Genomic DNA, 18,979 nt, shown 5'->3' with positions numbered 1-18,979 from the left:
TGGAGGAGGGGGGAGCCACTGCAATTGCTGGGGGATTTACACGTGAATCTTTCATGAATGAGGCCTTTCTACGTATGACATCAGCTGAGCAGGTAGACTACAAAATTTTCTTTGTCAAACCACCCTCGTCATTTTTTTTCTTTCCCCTAACATGTTATTTTCCCCATGAAAGGTTAAACTATTTTCTGCGACACCAAATAGCATCCCAGCTGAAACTTTTGAAGCTTATGGAGTGGCACTTGCACTTGTTGCCCAAGCCTTTGTGGGTAAGCAACCTCATCTCATTGCAGATGCTGATAACATGTTCAAGCACCTTCAGCAGAATAAGGTACCAACTTTACGGGACCTTGGCTCTATCTATATTCCCTTGGAAAAACATGAGATGGAGTTCGCATTGGAAAGGGGTCTATGTTCGCTGCTTGTAGGTAAGCTTGATGAGTGTCGCTTATGGTTGGGCTTAGATAGTGATAAGTCCCCATACAGAAATCCAGCCATTGTAGATTTTGTTTTGGAAAACTCAAAGGAAGCTGATGACAATGATCTTCCTGGTCTCTGTAAGCTGTTAGAGACATGGCTGGCAGAGGTTGTTTTCCCTAGATTCAGGGACACCAGTGATATACGGTTCAAACTTGGTGATTACTATGATGATCCTACTGTCCTTCGATATTTAGAAAGACTGGAGGGAAATGGTAGTTCGCCCTTAGCTGCAGCAGCTGCCATAGTTAGGATTGGAGCTACAGAGGCTACTGCTGTTCTGGATCATGTTAAGTCTAGTACAATTCAGGCATTGCAGAAGGTCTTTCCTCTTGGTCAGGGGGACAAAGCCGTGAAATATGTAGAACATGGAGAGACATACGATCCTGTTCCTGTTGTAGAAACTGAAGAATCTCTTACATCTGATCAAAATAACTTTGCTTTTACAACTGATGCTTATGGAACAAGTAGTTCTGATGACATACATGGAGAACAATCAATTACTGATAAAATTAAAGATGTTGGTGTGAAGATTATGTGTGCTGGTGTGGCAATTGGATTAATAACTTTGGTTGGATTGAAGTATTTGCCTGCCAGGAACATCTCGTCTGTTCAACAGAAAGAAATTGGTTTGGCCAAGGCATCTGATATTATTGATGCAGGTAAGATTTAACGACATGTGCTGGCTAGCCATCCAAATATCCCTTAACTGGGATATCATGGAGTTCTTTAGATATCTCTTTCTTGGGAGTGTTTCAATCCACATGGTTCCATCAAACATCTTTTCTTCTGCTAATGATGTCAGAATGTGCACTTCTGCTTGAAATCTTCAACATATTTCAGGGGGGGAAAAAAATTCTTGAATTGTCTATTTGTTTTTAAAGTACATGCATTTCTTTGGACATTCAGTTAATTTTACAGGGTTGCTCCAAATTCCTTAGATGTCTGACATTGATCAGACTAAGGAATTGACTAAGCAAAATCTTTGACATTTCTCATTTTCTCTTGTTGGATCTTGAACTCTCTTATGTATAAAATTTTTGTTTTGTTGCCACATCCACCGTGCAGGGCCCTTATTAGATGAAAAGTTGGGGCAGGAGTTGCCCAGAATGGATGCAAGGCTTGCAGAAGATATAGTTCGCAAGTGGCAGAATATCAAATCTCAGGCTTTTGGACCTGATCATTCGCTAGGGAAATTGCCAGAGGTAAGAACTGTTGGTTATATGTTTTTCTATCATATGGTGGTTAGAACGTAATTTTTTCCTCTTAGCCATCACACCGTGAAACCAAATGTGTCGATAATTCCCACTCATATCTGACATCACCTGCAACTTGGGCATGAAGAATATTTCTCTTCTGGTAATGATTTGATTATGCCTTTTCTGTGTTGTTTTGGTAGCCACCAGCTTAAGTGTTGTGGAAGACTTATCTTCCACATCACTGTTGGTAGCTGTTTATCATTCAGCAAGTTTTGGGTGCCAATGAAACATCTCTGGTTCCAGCAATTTAGACCTCAAACCAGACAAAATTTTGAACAAAAACAATCATTAATTAGAGGGTTCCTTTGGTGTACAGCTGAGACTAGACACATTTCCTAGCTATTTTCAGTTGAGACAACTGTAGGATGGGATAGGTACATTTAACACTAATGTATTTGCTAACCCAGTAGACACACATGAGCAAATATCATTTTTCAACTTTTGCCTATTACAGTGGAAGTGCCTGTAGTCTTGTTGGGTGCTGCAAGTGTGACTTACATCAAGTTTCATTTCAGTCAATTACAGTATTACTACAACGTTTTTTTTTTTTTTTTTTGTGTCAGGTCACCTCAAATATGCATATTTTTGGGATGTGCTAATTTGTTTGATTAATTACCTATAGCAGTAATGAATACGTAGTTGTTTCTGAAGACTTTCTGTTTTGGTCAATCATCACTGCGATGGAGAATTTTCCTAACACTTGGGGAAACTGCCAGGTTTTGGATGGTCAGATGTTAAAAGTATGGACGGATCGTGCATCTGAAATTGCTCAACTTGGTTGGATATATGATTACTCTCTGTTGAACCTGACAATTGACAGCGTGACTCTTTCTCAAGAAGGGCGGCATGCCTGGGTGGAAGCAACAGTAAAAGAGTCTGCCCGCCTCACAGACACGGTTCATCCTGAGAACTGTGATGAAAAAATCAGCACCTACACAGCAAGATATGAACTATCCAGTACAAAGTCAGGATGGAGAATCACTGATGGATCTAAGATAGTTTATAAATGATGTAAATTATTATCACAGCTGGTGATATGCCCATTTTGTCATCTGTCAACTTGTTTATAAATAGAACATCTGACCATTGAATTATCAATAACCAAATTTATTCGTTTTGCTTACAGAATAATATACCGGAATTATTGTAAAACAATAAAGAAACAAATTAATAAGTTACTAAGGTCAGTCCGTCAGTGTCAAGTTTCCTTCATACTTGCAACTAAAAAGGAAGAAGACACGAAATCAATACTAAAAGTACACGGTGGTGTCTGTTCGTCAAGCTTAAAGAACAGACATAGAAGACCTCCTGCTCGGTCTCCAGCTGTATGACCTTCGACGTTTAGAGCCCGGTCCATGTGAGAAGCTGAGTCCGAAAATCTCCTTAGGGGCTTGGCCTGGCTGTACAAAATCGATCAGTTTTGCAACAAGAGATGCACTTTCTTTTATGTGGTTCATGTCCTTTGTGCTCGACCATATCCGACGTGCTAGCTGTAGACTTCTCTGCTTCGTGTTCAATGCAATACCCCACTTCTTGTAGAGTTCCTCTCTCTCCTTCCTTGAAAACTTCTGATGAACTTGCTTGCTCAATGTCTCCCTCTCTCGGTATAGACCCTTCAAGCTGTCCCTTAATAAAAAAATGTTAAAATAATTCCATCAAAATCTATATAACTTCGAAGATTTTAGCGACCATTTGATCAAGCAATAATGCGTTGATGCGTTCATAATACCTAGAATTGAAACTCTCTTTGGTGATATTACCGCCCTTCAGAAAAGACAGCCTTCTGAGCTCCACCTCCATGTACACAGAGTCCGAAGGATCACCTTTGAAGAGGAGGAAGAAATAAGTTCTGTGTACCAATGGCACATAGCAGGCGTCCCAAAGCTCAATGATTTCTTTCCGCTGCCTTTCAAATTCTGCAGGCCAATTGAAAAGTGGTTGAATGATATCCTTCCTTGTATCCATTCCAGCCTCCTCTGCATTCTTCATGGATCCTTCAGTGTAATCAGTTCCCGTTTCCTGAACCTACAACACAGCAATCCACCGATGCTTAGGCCAATGATGATGCATATAATTAAAAATATTAGATGCTGCTAATCAAGAAAAATAAAAACTTCCAAAAAAAAAAAAATTTGCTTGAGAAAGAAGCCAATAGAATGGGTATCCAATGCAGAGAGAGGGGAGAAAGTGATAGTGGTTCCTACCAAATAATCACCAAATTTCTTCAAAGATGGAAGTTTGATCACTTCTTTCTTTTCTGAAACAAATTCATGAATGCCGCTATCTTCAGTATCTGTCTCTTTGCCGCTCCGTGATTCTACTGAAGGAGTACTAACAGAAGTTTCAGAATATTTACTGTGAAAATTTCTGATGTCGCCACTGTGATTAAACTCATAAAACTTTCTGGTTCTGGCAGCTGTAATTGGGAAGCTTCTTTCGGACATGGTAGTCGGTGTGTGTACAGCTTTCTCAAACCAAAGAGATGATGCATTCTCGCTCTGTTCATAAATGCTACTAGCATCATCTGCATCATACTCTTTGATGCTTTGTGCTTCCATGGAAGCAGCACTAATTGAAGTTTGAGAATCAAAATCTCTAACCTTTGGACCATGCTTCAATTCAGAAAGTTTTCCATTAAACCCTCCGGGTTTTTCAGGGACATTTTTATCAGACCATGTAGTTGGTGTATTCTCACAGTTTTCTGTCTTCTCAAGAGCTAGGGAAGATTGCATCGACACGATAGCTGCTTTGCAACTTGCACTTCGACTCATTTTTAAGCTAGACAAATCAGAAGAAGAAGATGGAGGAGATTGTTCCACAGGGTACAAACTTACAAGATAGCTGATGGTTTTTTGCAGATCCTGAATTTTTTGCTTCAAAGCTTCAGTGTCATGTTTATCAACTGGGCTTGACCCTTTATCTTCCTTCTGTGGGGAAGTGACTGGAACTTCACCTATGTCTTCTGTCATAGATAATTTCCCTTCTTCTTCTGTACCAGATAAGAAGACATTAGGTTCGGTGGTCTTGTTAATGCTTGATTCTTCCATTTTAATACATCTATCTCCCCGAGGGGATAGTTCTGAAGCCTCGTACGTGGCTTTTGTCATAGATGATCTCCTTTCTTTTTCCTCGGGCCCAGGTGAAAAGACATCAGAGCCTGTTTTCCTCTCCATGCTTGATTCTTCCATTACAATACTTCTAACTTTCTGACTGGGAGGTGAAAATGCAGCCTCTTCCATGGCTCCTGTCATTGGAAATTTCCCAACATCAGATTCACTTTTCCTGTTAAGGGTTGAGGCCTCCATTTCAATGCATCGAACTTCTTTGCAGGTATCTTCAGAATCTTCATCAATTTTTCTAGTGATGTCATCCCAGCCTTGACATGGATCGAGCCCAACAAATTTAGGAGTACTGTTATCCAGCAGAGAATTGTCTTCTTGATTCTCAGAAAGGTGAAAAAATTTAGGAGAGCTGTTATCCAGCTGAGAATTGTCAATATTCTTAGATGTTTTGTATGTTTCAAGTCCTACGTCCGAATGTACAGGATTGTATATATCTGATGATTCTACTTCTGAATATTCATCTAATCTCGATCGTTGATCTTCTTCTCCAATTGATTGTAGCAAATTGTCAACTCGGGATTTAGCAAGATCACGTTCCTTGGTCAACTCTCTTATCTGTCTATCCATCTCTTCAATAACTTGTTCTTTCTCTTTCAGCAACGTAAAGTCACATTTCTTGGGGGTGGATTGTAAGTTCTTCATCTCATTCTCCAGTCTAGCCAACTCCTTTTGTAGTTGCTTTACCAATGCCTTATCTGACATTACCACATTGACCTGTGCGTTGGTAGCCACCTCTTTAGCACAGCTTGCAAACAAGAGAGTATTTCTTGATTGCTCAACATGACTGCGAGCGGGGCTCATAGTGCAAATGATGGCTGTTCTGGCATTGCCCCCTAAGGAATTCTGTAGAATCCTAGTCAGCTTAGAATCTCTGTAAGGAATGTGTGCATTTCTTCCCTTGCTGCATCCAATCATGGGAGTAAATTGTCAAAAATGGAAGAATTGTGTTTGCAATAAAAGAACAAATCGGGCCCAAATGGAAGATTAGAAGAAATGTTGTGTTAGTCTTTTCTAGGCAAGCTGCATAACATTTGCCTCAAATTTGAGACCATTCTCAAACAATCCCAATGTTGAAGCAATTAGTAAACATTGTAAATGCCAATTATAGTAAAAGAATTCAAAGCCAATATAAAACAATTCTTCAACCTTAATTTGCGAATTACAGTTCCCAGTGTCAACAAACTTCGATTAATGTGGGAACCTTCTTTCAATCTTGCACCAGCATTTAATGTTTGAGATGCTCGCTCACTCCCCGCAAGATCAACAAAGTTCTAGGTGAAAAAATCAAATTGAATTTCCCTTTCATTATATGAAATTTGAAGTAGCTGCTGCTGCCATGTTCGTATAATATTTTGAAAGAGAAAAGCTTTGAACATACCACACTGGCTGACAGAATGCTTGAATTGCCAGCACCTAAATATTCACGAGCAGAACTTTCTATTGTCTGCAAAAATGCATCATTTGAAAAAGAAAACAACATAAAAAAAAAAAAAATTGTGCATGTTGGATAATGTATTATGTTGTGCATACCAATCGCAAAATTTGATGGGATCTCGAGCTGGTTTCATTCAAAGCGGTTTCTCCTATCTGCCTTTGAGCTGCAATAATGAGGCAAAAAAAAAAAATTAAAGAAGTTATCACCTGAAAGCCGAACAAGCATTGATGTGATACTAAAAATGTCTTACCTTCACAGACGGCAAGGAGTTCCATCAGATGGCTCATGTCTGTCAGCGTCTCCTCAGTAAGCCTCTCAACAACAGTCCCTTTCTGTTGAAGTGAGAGTGTTACTCCGTCTGTCCCAACTAAAAAAAAAAACATACCCAAAGCAACATTCTGACCAAATTAAAAAAACAAATAATGGCAGTCACCTCTGGATCATCGAGGAGTCGAAGTGGAGTAGAATCTGTGCTGAGGAGATCCCTAACAGATTCATTGTAAATCTCCATGGCAGAGAACTTCAACACAAATTCACGTTCTTGATGCTGAAATATAGACAAGAAGTAAAAGCCCATTTCCGTGTTAAGAGTGCAAGATTCTGATAGACTTCAATAATACAAAGTATATTTCATTTACCGTGTCTATGTAATCATATATATCTTGAATAGCATTTTCTGTAATTCCGCCCATTGTATATGTCTTTCCACTACTTGTTTGCCCATATGCAAAAAAGGTCGCTGGCAATATATTTCACACAAAAATAAATAAATAAATAAATCAATCAATCAATGAAGCATGTGGTAATAGAAATCAACAGGCAGAAAAGGAATGAAAAGGAGATAACTCACAGTTAATGCCATTGACTACAGAAAGGGTAACTTCTTTTGCTGCTTCTTCGTATACTTGCCTTGTGGGGCATTCACACCCAAATACTCTGTCTATCCCCAGCAAATTGACCCAAAAAAAATATACATATATGTATGTTATGAACCACAATATCAATATAAGTCCGAAACAATTAACTACTTCATAAATCAAACAACTGGTCCGAAATAAAAATCCTGAATTGAGCTACAACACATTTCAATTAATGAAATTCAAAGGAGAAATTGGAGTTTGAGATGCAATTAAGAATGAAAATCAAAATGAGGTCGACTGAGAAAATGCTCATATATATCACAAAATTCATAACACAGAGCTGTTCTTGCGTACCAAAAGTATAGGCAGGCGGGTACACGGAACGCTCAAGTAAGCTGTTCTTGAAAACGATGGAGTTGTTATTTATGCATTCCCAATCTGAAACATCGTTCCTTGCATATTCTTTCTCATTCAAAGGCCTCAATCTAACAAAAACTAAGATTCTTTCTTCTTGGCCAGCGGTCAGAGACAGGCCCTGAGTTTCCTCAGGAATCACCTCCTCTCCGCCCATTGGCCCCCCGTCTTACTCTTACCCCCTCTCTCTTATAACTTGATTTTCTTCACAAACAAAAACTAAATTCCATAAACACCATACACCGATCCTTATTCCGTTCAAAGAATATTGAAATGAATTTTCGAACGATAGAATTGTCCTGTACAGGGTATATAAATGGATCAGATGCAAGAGCAAACAAGAAGATTAAATGGGAAACTGGAACTTTTTAACTTGGTAAAATGAAGGGGAGGTGCTTACGAGAAAATGCTGCTTCAATGGAGATGGAGGATAATTTACACGGGTATCTAAGAAAGCAAAAGGATGAAATGCACTTGTTAAAATTGATTTGTCAAAATTAAGTACCGTAAAATCAGAGGAAATTCAACTAAAATTGACTCTCTCTCTCTCCCTTTCTCTGTGTCTTGGCAGAAAGATGAGAGAAAGAGAAGACAAACCAAATGCCAGCTTCTCTCTTGCTGATTTGGAATAGGTAACGACCATTGAAATATAACCGCCAGACTAACTAACTAATACAGGCTCTTGATTTACCATTTTAACCTTATTAATTCCCCCGTATTTTATTCGCGCAGTCTACAGTCTACCACCCCTCTTGCTCTTGGCTGTAAATTATTAAAATAAATTTGGAGACCAGAATGCCCAGAGCGCTGCGCATTTTATTTAGCTGCCTTATATTTGTGGGGTTAAGCCATTCAATTATGCTCAATTTATGAATAAGTGTAAGAGCATTCGAATACATACATTTTTGCCAATTAAAAGAATAGAAAAATGGATCAATGGACCGAGAAAGTTGCTGTGTCAAACTTTATATTGATCCACAATTTCTTATATTTGAACGTGATATTAGCAGCTCTGATCTCAGAAACCACTTATATACAAAGAATCAACACTGTTGAATTAAACAAATGTTTTTGCTGTAATTTTTTCAGTGCTTGCTAGTTATATCATATTATTAATGCATTTTCCAAGATACTCCAATGGAGACATCAATCTGAGACTCTGAAGCAACCATCATGTTTCCTACAAGTACCATAAATAAGTCTCATAGCTCATCTGTTGTTTGTATAAAAAAATTGTATGCAATGGCATGGCTCCTCTTGAAAAATTTACCATAGCCGTATCGACGTGTAATGGAAATGCCCCTAAAGCTCAACAGAATCTAATGCCTACCAGTAATCACCGCAGGAGCATTTGCCATCCCTAAAATGATGAAATCTCTTTCCGTCTCTCACAACTATCTCTCTCCCTACCACTTTTGACATGAACTTGAATGCATTGTGACAGTCACCACAGATCCTAAGGTTCTTTAATACCCTAACTGTGGCACCACCGGGAAGCTTCATTAGCCCAAATGCAACTGCAAGCTTCTCGCTGTGTGTAGACAAGGCATATTCCTTTTGGTCAGATTCCATATCATGCAACACAAACTTCGTGTCCGGGACATAACCTAGTTTTCTCATCTCCAAAACCAATTGCTCGAGATATTTGTAAACTGCTTGCGCCTCAGGATGCGCAGTGTCATCAACCAAAAATACATGGACCTTGTTGTCGACCTCTATCCAACTACAACCAGGCTCTTTCTTTACCCCTCTGTCCCTCATTGATTTCCGAACTCTAGCTGCATCATCCCATCTCCCCAAATTTGCATACATATTTGACAAAAGTACATATGTCCCAGCATGGTGTGGCATCAGCTGAAAAAGTTGTTCTGCTGCTTGAATCCCCAAATCAATGTTTCCATGAATGCGACAGCCAGAAAGAAGAGCCTCCCAAATTGGTGCACTGGGTTTGAATGGCAGTGAATCAATCACATCTTTTGCTTCAGAGAATTTTCCAGCTCGACACAACAAATCAATAAATCGGGCATAATGATCTTCACCAGGAGGTATACCATAAGGGCCATGCATTGTTTCAAAATAACGGCGTCCTTCTTTGACTAAGCCTGCATGGTTACAGGCAGAGAGAACTGTGAGGAAAGTTATCCGGTCTGGTAATATGCCTTCTTTCAACATCTGCTCGTAAAGTTCTATTGCTCGAGCACCATTTCCATGCTGCCCCAGAGCTGCAATCATAGCATTCCAAGATACTGAGTCCACATTAGGCATTGTATTGAAAACGCAGTTGGCTGCCTCAACAACACCACATCTTGCATACATGGTTATCAATGCATTTCCTGCTGAGAGGCTTGAATCATACCCAGAATGAACAAGTTGAGCATGGAGCTGGCGTCCATTCTCCAATGCTCCAAGCCCTGCACAAGAAGTAATTGCTCCCGCAAATGCATAATCACATGGTTTAAAACCCTCTAATCTCATCTGACTAAACAACTTCAAACCTTCTTCCCCATACCCATTTTGTGCTAATCCAGATATCATGACAGTCCACGACAAAAGATTCCTCTCCCTCATTGCCTCAAAAAGGGATTTAGCTTCATCAATGAGCCCAGCACTCACATAGGCTGACAAAATAGCATTCCAGGAAACAAGGTCTCTCTCTGGCATCTGATTGAAAATATCTCGTGCCTCATTAACTTTACCACATTTCCAGTAAAGTGTAACAAGAGCATTATTCACAGGTAATGAAAACTCTGGCGTACGCTTAGCCTCAGTCCTCAATAAGTAAGCATGCACTTGCTTTCCAAGCCGAAATAATCCAGAATTAGCACAAGCGCTAATGACAGTTGTGTATGTAAACTCATCCAACTGAATTCCCAACATAAGCATCTTCCTAAACATTTCCAAAGCTTCTTGATACAATTCACGATGCACATAGCCTGAAATTAACGCATTCCAAGCAACACCCACATTTTCACTCATCCCATCAAGAAACTCGCGGGCTGCATCAAGATAATCATTCTTCACATACCCCGTCATCATTGTTGTCCATGACAACTCATCTCTCTCGGGCATCTCATCAAACACTCTCCTAGCTGCTCCCATCAAAGACCGTGATGAAACAAATGGCGAAGACACACACTTAACGTAGACAGATATAAGTGCATTCAGAACAGAAGTAAAAAGGCCTGTTCCGGACTTCACCACTGTGCAATGCATTTGCATGCACTGCTTTTCTTCTTCTACTATAAGCGCCAAGGCACTAAGCACGCTCGTAAAAGTAAAATTATCAGGCTTAACATCATCACGCCTCATATCACGAAACAGTTCAATGGCAGCATGACCGTTACTATTATGCGAGTAAGCAGTGATCATCGCATTATAGAAAACAGTATCTCGCTTTTTTAATGGGGTTTTATTAAACATCTCGCGAGCCAGCTTTACATTGTCTGAAGCAGAATATGCGGCAATTAACGTTGTTCTTGCTACGATGTCCGGCTGGGGAATTTCGTCGAACAGTTTCCGTGCATATACCAAATTTAATGATTTACAATATATATCGATCAGACGGTTGATTATATGCCCACGTGGCTTGAACCCAGATGATATCATGTGGGCATGGACGGAGCGGGCAAGGGACGATGTGATAGGGTTTCTAGGATCACAGAGTTGCAATTGCGACGCATAACGGTTTGCTAGAGTTGGGAGGTAATCTGCATTCTTCGTCATCATGTTTCATAGCGGTCACTCCACGTCAAATAGGGATTCATTTCGTCCACTTGGATAGAAATGTACTTATTAGAACATTCAATTGCTGTATATATATAAGAATAAATTAACTGCAAATAGTATATAATCGTTTTTTAAAAAAAAAAAAAGTAAAATACCTATAATACATTGAAAAGGGAGAAGCACTTTAAATTTGTGACTCAAATTGGAGTCATTACTCATTAGCCCCGTCCAATTTAATGGCGGATGAATTGACATAATTAATTATTATTTTGACTTTTAATATCTATTATTAAAATTAATGAATAACACAAAATTTCTGTTAAAATTTTAAGTAAAAATCTGAGTTAAAAATAACTCCTCTCTTCCTTTACCTATACCATGGACTGGAAAAAAAGAGAATCACTCGTGCTTCAATATTGGCAGAAATTTTATTCATCATCACAGCATCAGCATATTCTATAAAAAAAAAAAAAAAAAAAAGAGTTCTGTATCCAATATATGTAATATTATTATATTTAATAGGAGCTTAGTGACATATTTAGCAGTGTAACTTCCACAACAAAATTTTAGCCGGTCATAATTTAGGAGTCAACCTGGCTTTTAAAATATTTGCTGCACTTTAGTAGTGTAACGTCCACAACACTGCAGCTCTGTGTTGTCGGGTGTCTGCGAAAAGCTAAAACAAGTACAGGGCCAATTCTCAAGATACCAAGGTGATACTGCTACTGCCTCATACAATTGATGATGAAGACCTAACATTGGAGCTGAAATTGACTAGAGATAGCAAACATTTTTGCAAGCTGAGTAATTAATTCATTATTAAACTGAACATAGTCTTTGAATAATTCACAATAATTTTGAAATATAAAACAACAACAACAACAACAACAACAATAATAATAATGAATACATGAAGTACTAGGCGTAGTAGGTTTGGCCGTTTGGGAGGTCATGCAATACTGGAGGTCTTAAACAAAGATAAACAAACGAAATGTCAAGCCGTTGTCGTTTAATGACAGCCTTATCAACATACACAAAAATTCAAATAGTATCATCAGAGTACAGATCACCAAGTAATAATATAACATGTAATCATGTTTTAGCTCTGGTTTGGGATACCACTTACCCTTAAGAACATTTCCTAAAATTACGAATTTTTAATTCTTTTTTTTTAGTAACTCATAATCATATCTCAATAACTAAGTATATTTAAAACTTGAAGCCACAGAAAACATCTCATGGCGACTGCTTTTCATCAACAAAGAGATAATAGCTAATCACTAATTAACACACGCAACATCAAGAATCAATATTCCCTCCACAATCCGACATCAATGTTTTTTTATCCCCTAATTTAACAGAAATGTAAATTGTTTAAGACAATGGAAATCGAAAATATTATAACTTGAATTCTTAACTTGAAATTTTGATGCAAATTTAAGTTATTGATTTTGAACAATTCACTGGTGGATGAATAGTCATCATTAAAACGCAACTTTAACTTGAACATCTAACGTTTGATTGGTTGAAATCAATAACTTAATATTTATGTCGAAACATGGAGTTAAAATAATTTAAATGAGGTTTTAAGATCTCACGCTATTGTAAAAGTCATTTATAATATTAAAAATTTTTGAATCTGGATTTTAAAAAGTAAGGACATTCACTCTTAAGAATGATTATGGATAATCACCAAGTCAGAATTGGCCTTAATAGACTTCTGAGGGCTCATTTAAGGTCAAGCATATTCATTCCAAACTTTATTCAAAAGGACAAACTCGACACATTGTGAGGCGTTAAAATATAAAAATAAATTAAGAAGAAGATGAATTTTTTTATTTGTTACTTTTAACATTTAACTCCATAGAATATTAGTATCCCATTTTATTTATGATATTTAAATATTTATTAATTTAAAATTATATGATAAATATGATCTCTGTGAGACATTAAAACTTGCGATTGGTCCAACACCTTAACCTATTGAGATGGTAAGGTTAGCCACTAATATTTTGTGGATCACCTTTTTTTAGATTAGGTTGAGGTGGTAAACCTATATAAAATTTTCTACCATATGTGATTATTGAAGTACTATTATTTATGACTTTTTATATGAGTAGTGATTTTAACACCCAATTAATATTCTGATAAAACCCTTTTCCCACTAGAACTACATTTAAGGACAAATTAAGTCTAATCGTACTATCTTTTTTTTTTCTCCTTCTATTCAAACTCTAATTGAGTAAGATTAGAATACCAATAATCAATTAAAACAAACATATTTTATATTCTAGTTTTAAACTATTAAAAAAATTTCCAATTAAAAGCCTTCACTTATTGAGATAATTTAATTAGTAAGGAGGCAAAAAAAAATAGATCCTTACAAGTTGAACAAATCAAATACATTGATTGTTGATTTAGAAAAAGAAACAGAAAAAAAAAAGTCATCGTTGACGACTGATGAGTGCCATGCTGAAAAATAACACTTATGTTGTTTGAAGAATTTTAATAGAGAAAAAATAGACAATTTAATTAGACTAACAGACTGTTTGGTATGACTTATTTAAAGAATATAAGTGTTTATTTAATCTCATAAATTCTTATCATAATTTTTTTAGCTTAAATAAATTATTTTGCCTCTACTAGTAAAAGCTCAAATTTTGGGTTTTGTTAGTAGAGGTTGATTTTTTTTTTTAAATGTCAAAATATCATCTATTTATTTGACTATTTTATTTTATTCTTTTTATAATATAACTTTAAAAAATTTACTTATTAAAGTAATTTTATAAATTTTTAATAAAAAATTTTATTGACAACCAAACAACTAAAAATTTTTGGGTAAAAACTATATTTAAAAAAACTCTACTTGAAAAGTTGTACCAAACAGAACCTAAGAAGTTGTTTGTTAAACGTCTAAAGTATAAAATTTTATTAATTACAGACTTTTTTTAATTTTATTTATTTATTTTTTGTAACTTATATATGATTTTTTATATATTTATATCTAAATAGAAAAAATAAATTATTGTGACTTTTATATAAATGGAAAAATGACTCAATGAGAAGTAAATATTATATTCTAAAAACATCTCTATAAAATAACACATTTCTAAAACTGTAAAATCTAATTTTTTTTTAATTTATTAGGATATAAATGTTAAAAAAATTAAGTTTACGATATTTTTTATTATAAAAACAAACAAGATCTCACTTATATTCAGATATTAAAAAATAAATATGTCATTTAAATTTTCATATTAAGATCCAATTAGACTTTAAAAAAAATAAGATCTATTTATATTTCAAACAAAAAAATAAAAACTACCTAAATTTATTGACGTAATTTTAATAGAAAATAATTTTTATCAAGATATTGAAAGGGAAAGGGTGTTAAAAGTGTCACTTTCTAGATTAGACTTGAATCATGGGCTTCTAGGCTTATATGTACAATTTTTCCCGGGCTTTGATCGCGGTTTTATAATAAGGTTGTTTGTAATTTACATAACATTCAAATAACGATTTGAAAAGGAAGAAAAAAAAATTTTAAATTCCATTCTGGTCTAATGAAAGTTTAAAAACCTGACGGAGACGGAAGTGTGTTATCGGGATTAGGAAAACAATGCACATTGAATCCAGCTGGCAAATCATCAACTTTTCTCCCCCAATCAACCCCCAGCCAATGCAAGTCAGAAGTCACAGATAGACGGGAAAAAAATATATTTAAAATTAAAGAAAAAAGGGAAAGAATGAGAGTCCGTCCTCTCGCCCTTCTTCTACTCTTTAACTTTTGCCGTTAAGAATTCATTCAGATCCAACAAAACCCAAAATTAAAGCCATCATCATCATTATTCTCACCAACAATTAAACAAACCTCAATTGAAATGAATTAGGGTTTCAAATTTTAAACTCAAAGTAACCACCCTTTGCCTTTTTATCAACTTTTCCTTATATTCCCTTATCTACTAATTCCTCTTTCTCAAACAAACACTGAGAAACCAAACTGACCCCCAGAAAAACAGAAAAAAAAAAAAAAAATGGCTACGAGAGGAAGCAGATCAGAGAAAGTGAAGAGAATTTTTCAACAATTTGACACGAACCGCGACGGTGGCCTTAATAGAGAAGAAATGGCGGCTTTAGTGGTGGCCGTAAACCCTAGAGTCAAATTCAGCGACGAACAAATCAACGCAATTCTCGACGAAGTATTCCGTACTTACGGCGAGTTCATCGACGGTGAGAAGGGTTTAACTTACGACGGTTTGTTACGGACCTACGATGATGGTGCTGGTGACGTGGACAGAGATTTCGATGCGTTAGGCCTCGAGCTCAATTTGGACGAAAACAAAGGGCTCTCCATGGTTTCTGAAGCTTCTTCGTCATCAATTGTTGACGAGAGGGCAATTGCGTCGCAAAAGAAACAAAGAACGGCCGCTTGGGCGGTTTCGCCCAATCACGGGATAGTGTTTGATGACACGTGGAAGATTGTCGATGATTTGGAGATTCTGGTGAAGAGACTGAAAGCGAAGCAAGCAAAAGATGGGAAATTGAAAGGTGATAATTCTGATGCTTTTTCGGACGCTGGGTGGTCTAGAGAATTGGGAACGTCAGCTGAAATATCTGAAAAAAGGGTATTTTGGGAAGAATCGACACATGATTATGCTGTTTTTGTTAAGGAATTGGGGGTTTTGAGAAATAGAGCAGATGGGGCTAGGTCTAGAGAAGAAGCTTTTGATGGCCATATGGCTATTGGTAGGGTTTTGTACGAGCACCAATTGTTTAAAGAGGCTTTGGTTAGTTTTAAAAGGGCTTGTGAACTGCAACCAACAGATGTTAGGCCACATTTTAGAGCTGGGAATTGTTTGTATGTTCTTGGGAGATATAGAGAGGCAAAAGAGGAGTATTTGTTGGCTCTGGAGGCTGCTGAGACGGGTGGTAATCAATGGGCATACTTGCTTCCTCAGATTTATGTCAATCTTGGCATTGCGCTCGAAGGTGAAGGTATGGTTTTAAGTGCCTGTGAGTATTATAGAGAATCTGCAATTCTTTGCCCAACTCATTTTAGAGCTTTGAAGTTATTGGGTAGTGCACTTTTTGGGGTGGGAGAGTACAGGGCAGCTGTTAAGGCATTAGAAGAGGCTATTTTTATAAAACCAGACTATGCAGATGCGCATTGTGATTTAGCATCAGCTTTGCATGCCATGGGTGAGGATGAGAGGGCAATTGAGGTGTTTCAGAAAGCTATTGATTTGAAACCGGGTCATGTAGATGCATTGTACAACTTGGGCGGGCTCTACATGGACTTGGGTAGGTTCCAAAGAGCTTCTGAGATGTATGCTAGGGTTTTAGCAGTGTGGCCAAACCATTGGCGGGCGCAACTCAACAAGGCTGTCTCATTGTTAGGGGCTGGAGAAACTGAAGAGGCAAAGAAAGCGTTGAAGGAAGCTTTGAAAATGACAAATAGGGTTGAGTTGCATGATGCAGTATCGCATCTGAAGCAATTACAGAAAAAGAAGTCAAAAGGTAATAGAGGCACCAATGGGGAAGGGGGTTTTGATATTGTAGAACCCTCAAAATTCAAGACTGTTGGTGAGAGGACTACTGTTAGGCAGGATTTAGCGAATGCTCTGGAGATTAGGGCTTTCCAGAAAATTACTAGGTTGAGTCGATGTGATGCGGAGCTTCTAAAGAAAGAAATGAGTGAAACTGATGTACCACTGTCTTATTCTGGAGGTGGTGGTCCTCAGAAATCCATACGTAAGCCTAATTTGGAGGAAATTCTCCGCAAGTTCCTTCATTTCCTAAAGCCTGAAACTTTTCAAGGGGCTGTCAAAGCAATAAATGAGAGGATCCTCTCTGTCTTGGATGAAACTGGCTCAGCCAGGGTGGACTTGGGCATGTTTTATGCTATTCTCGCACCCATTTGCAGTGGTTCTCCAGAAAAGCGGAAACGAGTTGCCTTTGATGCACTTCTGTGGCATCCTGTTAATGAAGGGAGCACTCAGGTTAGAAAGGTTGATGCTGTTAGATACATCAAATTATTGAGGGCTGTTTATATTCCTTCTCACGGGGTTAGTGAAATGATGGAGGTCCATGGAGAAGCAGACTCTTCAATGGTATCCCTCAGCGAGTTTCTTGTCATGTTTGATGATCCTGATTGGGGATTTGGCATCATGTCGACTCTGATGAAGCTTGAAGCTGGGGATAGGAATCGCCATGGACGTCATGTTTGCTCAGTTTGTCGCTACCCAATTATTGGCTCTCGCTTCAAGGAGATGAAATCACATTTTAGTTTATGTAGTCAATGCTACAGTGAGGGAAAGGTGCCACCCACCTTTAAGCAGGATGAATACAAATTTAAGGAGTATGGAAGTGAGTCTGAGGCAATGAAAGATAAGTGCATCTGCTTTACTTCGCAATCGCATAATGCTTCATAGCTAGTTGGCTGCCACTTCTGTCCTTGGGTTGATCTTGTATTATTCCTTCCATGTGATTTTAGTTGTTCAGTGTGAAATATAGTGCTCATGTATGTGTTTAGTGGGTATGCATGCCCTTGTATAATAAATTGTTTCAACTGGTGGCTCTGACAATCTTCTTTCATGACAGCTATTGTAGAAATTCTTCTCTTTGTAATTTTTGTATACTTGAGATGATGTATATTTCCTTTAACATCTTTTGATCCTCTTTGCATTCCCCCATTTGTTGTGTTCATTTCTAGCAGCTGATAACTGTGCGACATTTAAATTTTCCGCCAACTTTTGAATGGAAAGTTGTGTAATTCTCCTGTATACGAGAGATATGCCGATGATAATTTCGCAGATGTTACAAAGTTTGTCACTCTTTTTTTTTTTTGGGAAGTGACCTGCCGATAGCGCAGGAAATTATTGCTCTTCTGTTGCTCCCTTGTTAACTGTGATGATCTTTGAGTTGAGCAAAAACTGCTCTCTTTAATAGCCATTCGTGATTCGTCAGCGTGAGGTTAATTGCGAATATTTTTTTTGTCTCTTGCATCTTCCTTGCTTACTAAGTTTGCATTGAGCAAGTTCTGATTTAGACGGCATTGCTGTTGCATTAACGATTAACAAGAGGGCAACATAATACGGAGCGGTCTGGGATGGTTGGTTAGGAACTTAGGACATTCGGCTCTCACCCCGAATGACCCACCCGGGCTGAATTGAATCCTTGCAATGGAATCTTGTTTTCACTTTTTGTAGTCACATCACTGAGGTCAACACCCACAAAAATTACGCCAAAAAATGATAGCTGCTTTTAGCTGTTATGCTAATGAAAAAAAATTATATAACACTTTCACGGACAGGTAAATTAATTAATTATTTTTTTCCAAAAAAAAATTAATTATTGAAAATCAGGTGAACTAATCACATGCATGTCATGATAATAGCAATTATCACAAGGGTATGCTATTAATGATGGCGGCAGAAGAGTAATATAGCAATTATCACAAGAGTATGCTGCCCATGATGGCGGCACAACAGTGACATATCACATCATTGCTTCCACCATTAGTCTCATCTGTATATATGATATATCACTTCGTTTCATCAATAGCTGATTTATTTGAAGCAATCAATTTTAGTCAATTTATGGGTCCGGTTATGGTGCAAATGTAGTAATTGACGAGATAAAATTTTCATCTATTAAGTTGTCGCAACTTTCGTCAATAATTGCAGCATC

The 18,979-nt window shown here is 37.4% G+C and overlaps 4 protein-coding genes across 5 annotated transcripts in view; 2 read left to right on the top strand and 2 right to left on the bottom strand.

Moving 5' to 3' along the window:
- Positions 1-2,743, top strand: part of LOC18040325 (protein ACCUMULATION AND REPLICATION OF CHLOROPLASTS 6, chloroplastic) — a 5,465-nt gene extending 2,722 nt beyond the window's left edge. Inside the window, exons 5-8 of the mRNA XM_006435043.2 lie at positions 1-92; positions 173-1,136; positions 1,543-1,679; positions 2,450-2,743. The exon at positions 1-92 is cut by the window's left edge and continues 28 nt beyond it. Coding sequence (XP_006435106.2) covers positions 1-92; positions 173-1,136; positions 1,543-1,679; positions 2,450-2,743 — 1,487 coding nt within the window. The remainder of the gene's footprint in view (positions 93-172; positions 1,137-1,542; positions 1,680-2,449) is intronic.
- On the bottom strand, positions 2,743-8,160 carry LOC18041046 (kinesin-like protein KIN-7F). 2 transcript variants are annotated; one of them, XM_024184206.1, is made up of 12 exons: positions 7,965-8,160; positions 7,505-7,863; positions 7,141-7,230; positions 6,929-7,029; positions 6,724-6,837; positions 6,541-6,622; positions 6,386-6,453; positions 6,234-6,299; positions 6,002-6,126; positions 3,938-5,756; positions 3,463-3,758; positions 2,743-3,359 (listed from the first exon to the last, which is right to left on the bottom strand). In XM_024184206.1, the coding sequence occupies exons 2-12, from the start codon at positions 7,719-7,721 to the stop codon at positions 3,017-3,019; spliced, it is 3,321 nt and encodes a 1,106-aa protein (XP_024039974.1). In that variant the 5' UTR covers positions 7,722-7,863; positions 7,965-8,160; the 3' UTR covers positions 2,743-3,016. The 2 variants fall into 2 exon arrangements, with proteins under 2 accessions (XP_024039974.1, XP_006435104.1); XM_006435041.2 differs by having other exon boundaries at positions 2,743-3,353.
- Positions 8,161-8,522: 362 nt separating this feature from the next.
- On the bottom strand, positions 8,523-11,335 carry LOC18041045 (pentatricopeptide repeat-containing protein At1g25360). The gene has a single exon (XM_006435040.2). The coding sequence runs from the start codon at positions 11,288-11,290 to the stop codon at positions 8,891-8,893; it is 2,400 nt and encodes a 799-aa protein (XP_006435103.1). The 5' UTR covers positions 11,291-11,335; the 3' UTR covers positions 8,523-8,890.
- A 3,497-nt stretch (positions 11,336-14,832) lies between these two features.
- LOC18041426 (uncharacterized TPR repeat-containing protein At1g05150) lies at positions 14,833-17,871 on the top strand. Its single transcript, XM_006435039.2, has one exon. It carries the CDS (start codon positions 15,325-15,327, stop codon positions 17,719-17,721), a length of 2,397 nt encoding a protein of 798 aa, XP_006435102.1. The 5' UTR covers positions 14,833-15,324; the 3' UTR covers positions 17,722-17,871.
- The last annotated feature ends 1,108 nt before the right edge of the window (positions 17,872-18,979 follow it).

The sequence above is a fragment of the Citrus clementina genome, unplaced genomic scaffold (genome assembly GCF_000493195.1).
Source record: "Citrus clementina cultivar Clemenules unplaced genomic scaffold, Citrus_clementina_v1.0 scaffold_5, whole genome shotgun sequence".
NCBI classification, from domain to species: domain Eukaryota; kingdom Viridiplantae; phylum Streptophyta; class Magnoliopsida; order Sapindales; family Rutaceae; genus Citrus; species Citrus x clementina.
This window is presented reverse-complemented; position numbering and strand designations above follow the sequence as displayed.

Bases quoted from the DNA above. Each gene is read 5' to 3' on its own strand.
- LOC18041045 (XM_006435040.2), bottom strand. From the start codon at position 11,290: ATGATGACGAAGAATGCAGATTACCTCCCAACTCTAGCAAACCGTTAT.
- LOC18041426 (XM_006435039.2), top strand. From the start codon at position 15,325: ATGGCTACGAGAGGAAGCAGATCAGAGAAAGTGAAGAGAATTTTTCAA.
- LOC18041046 (XM_024184206.1), bottom strand. From the start codon at position 7,721: ATGGGCGGAGAGGAGGTGATTCCTGAGGAAACTCAGGGCCTGTCTCTG. The intron at 6,838-6,928 runs GTAAATGAAATA...TCTATATTTCAG, and splicing joins TATATGATTACATAGACACG to CATCAAGAACGTGAATTTGT. The intron at 3,360-3,462 runs GTATTATGAACG...TTTTTTATTAAG, and splicing joins AAAGAGAGTTTCAATTCTAG to GGACAGCTTGAAGGGTCTAT.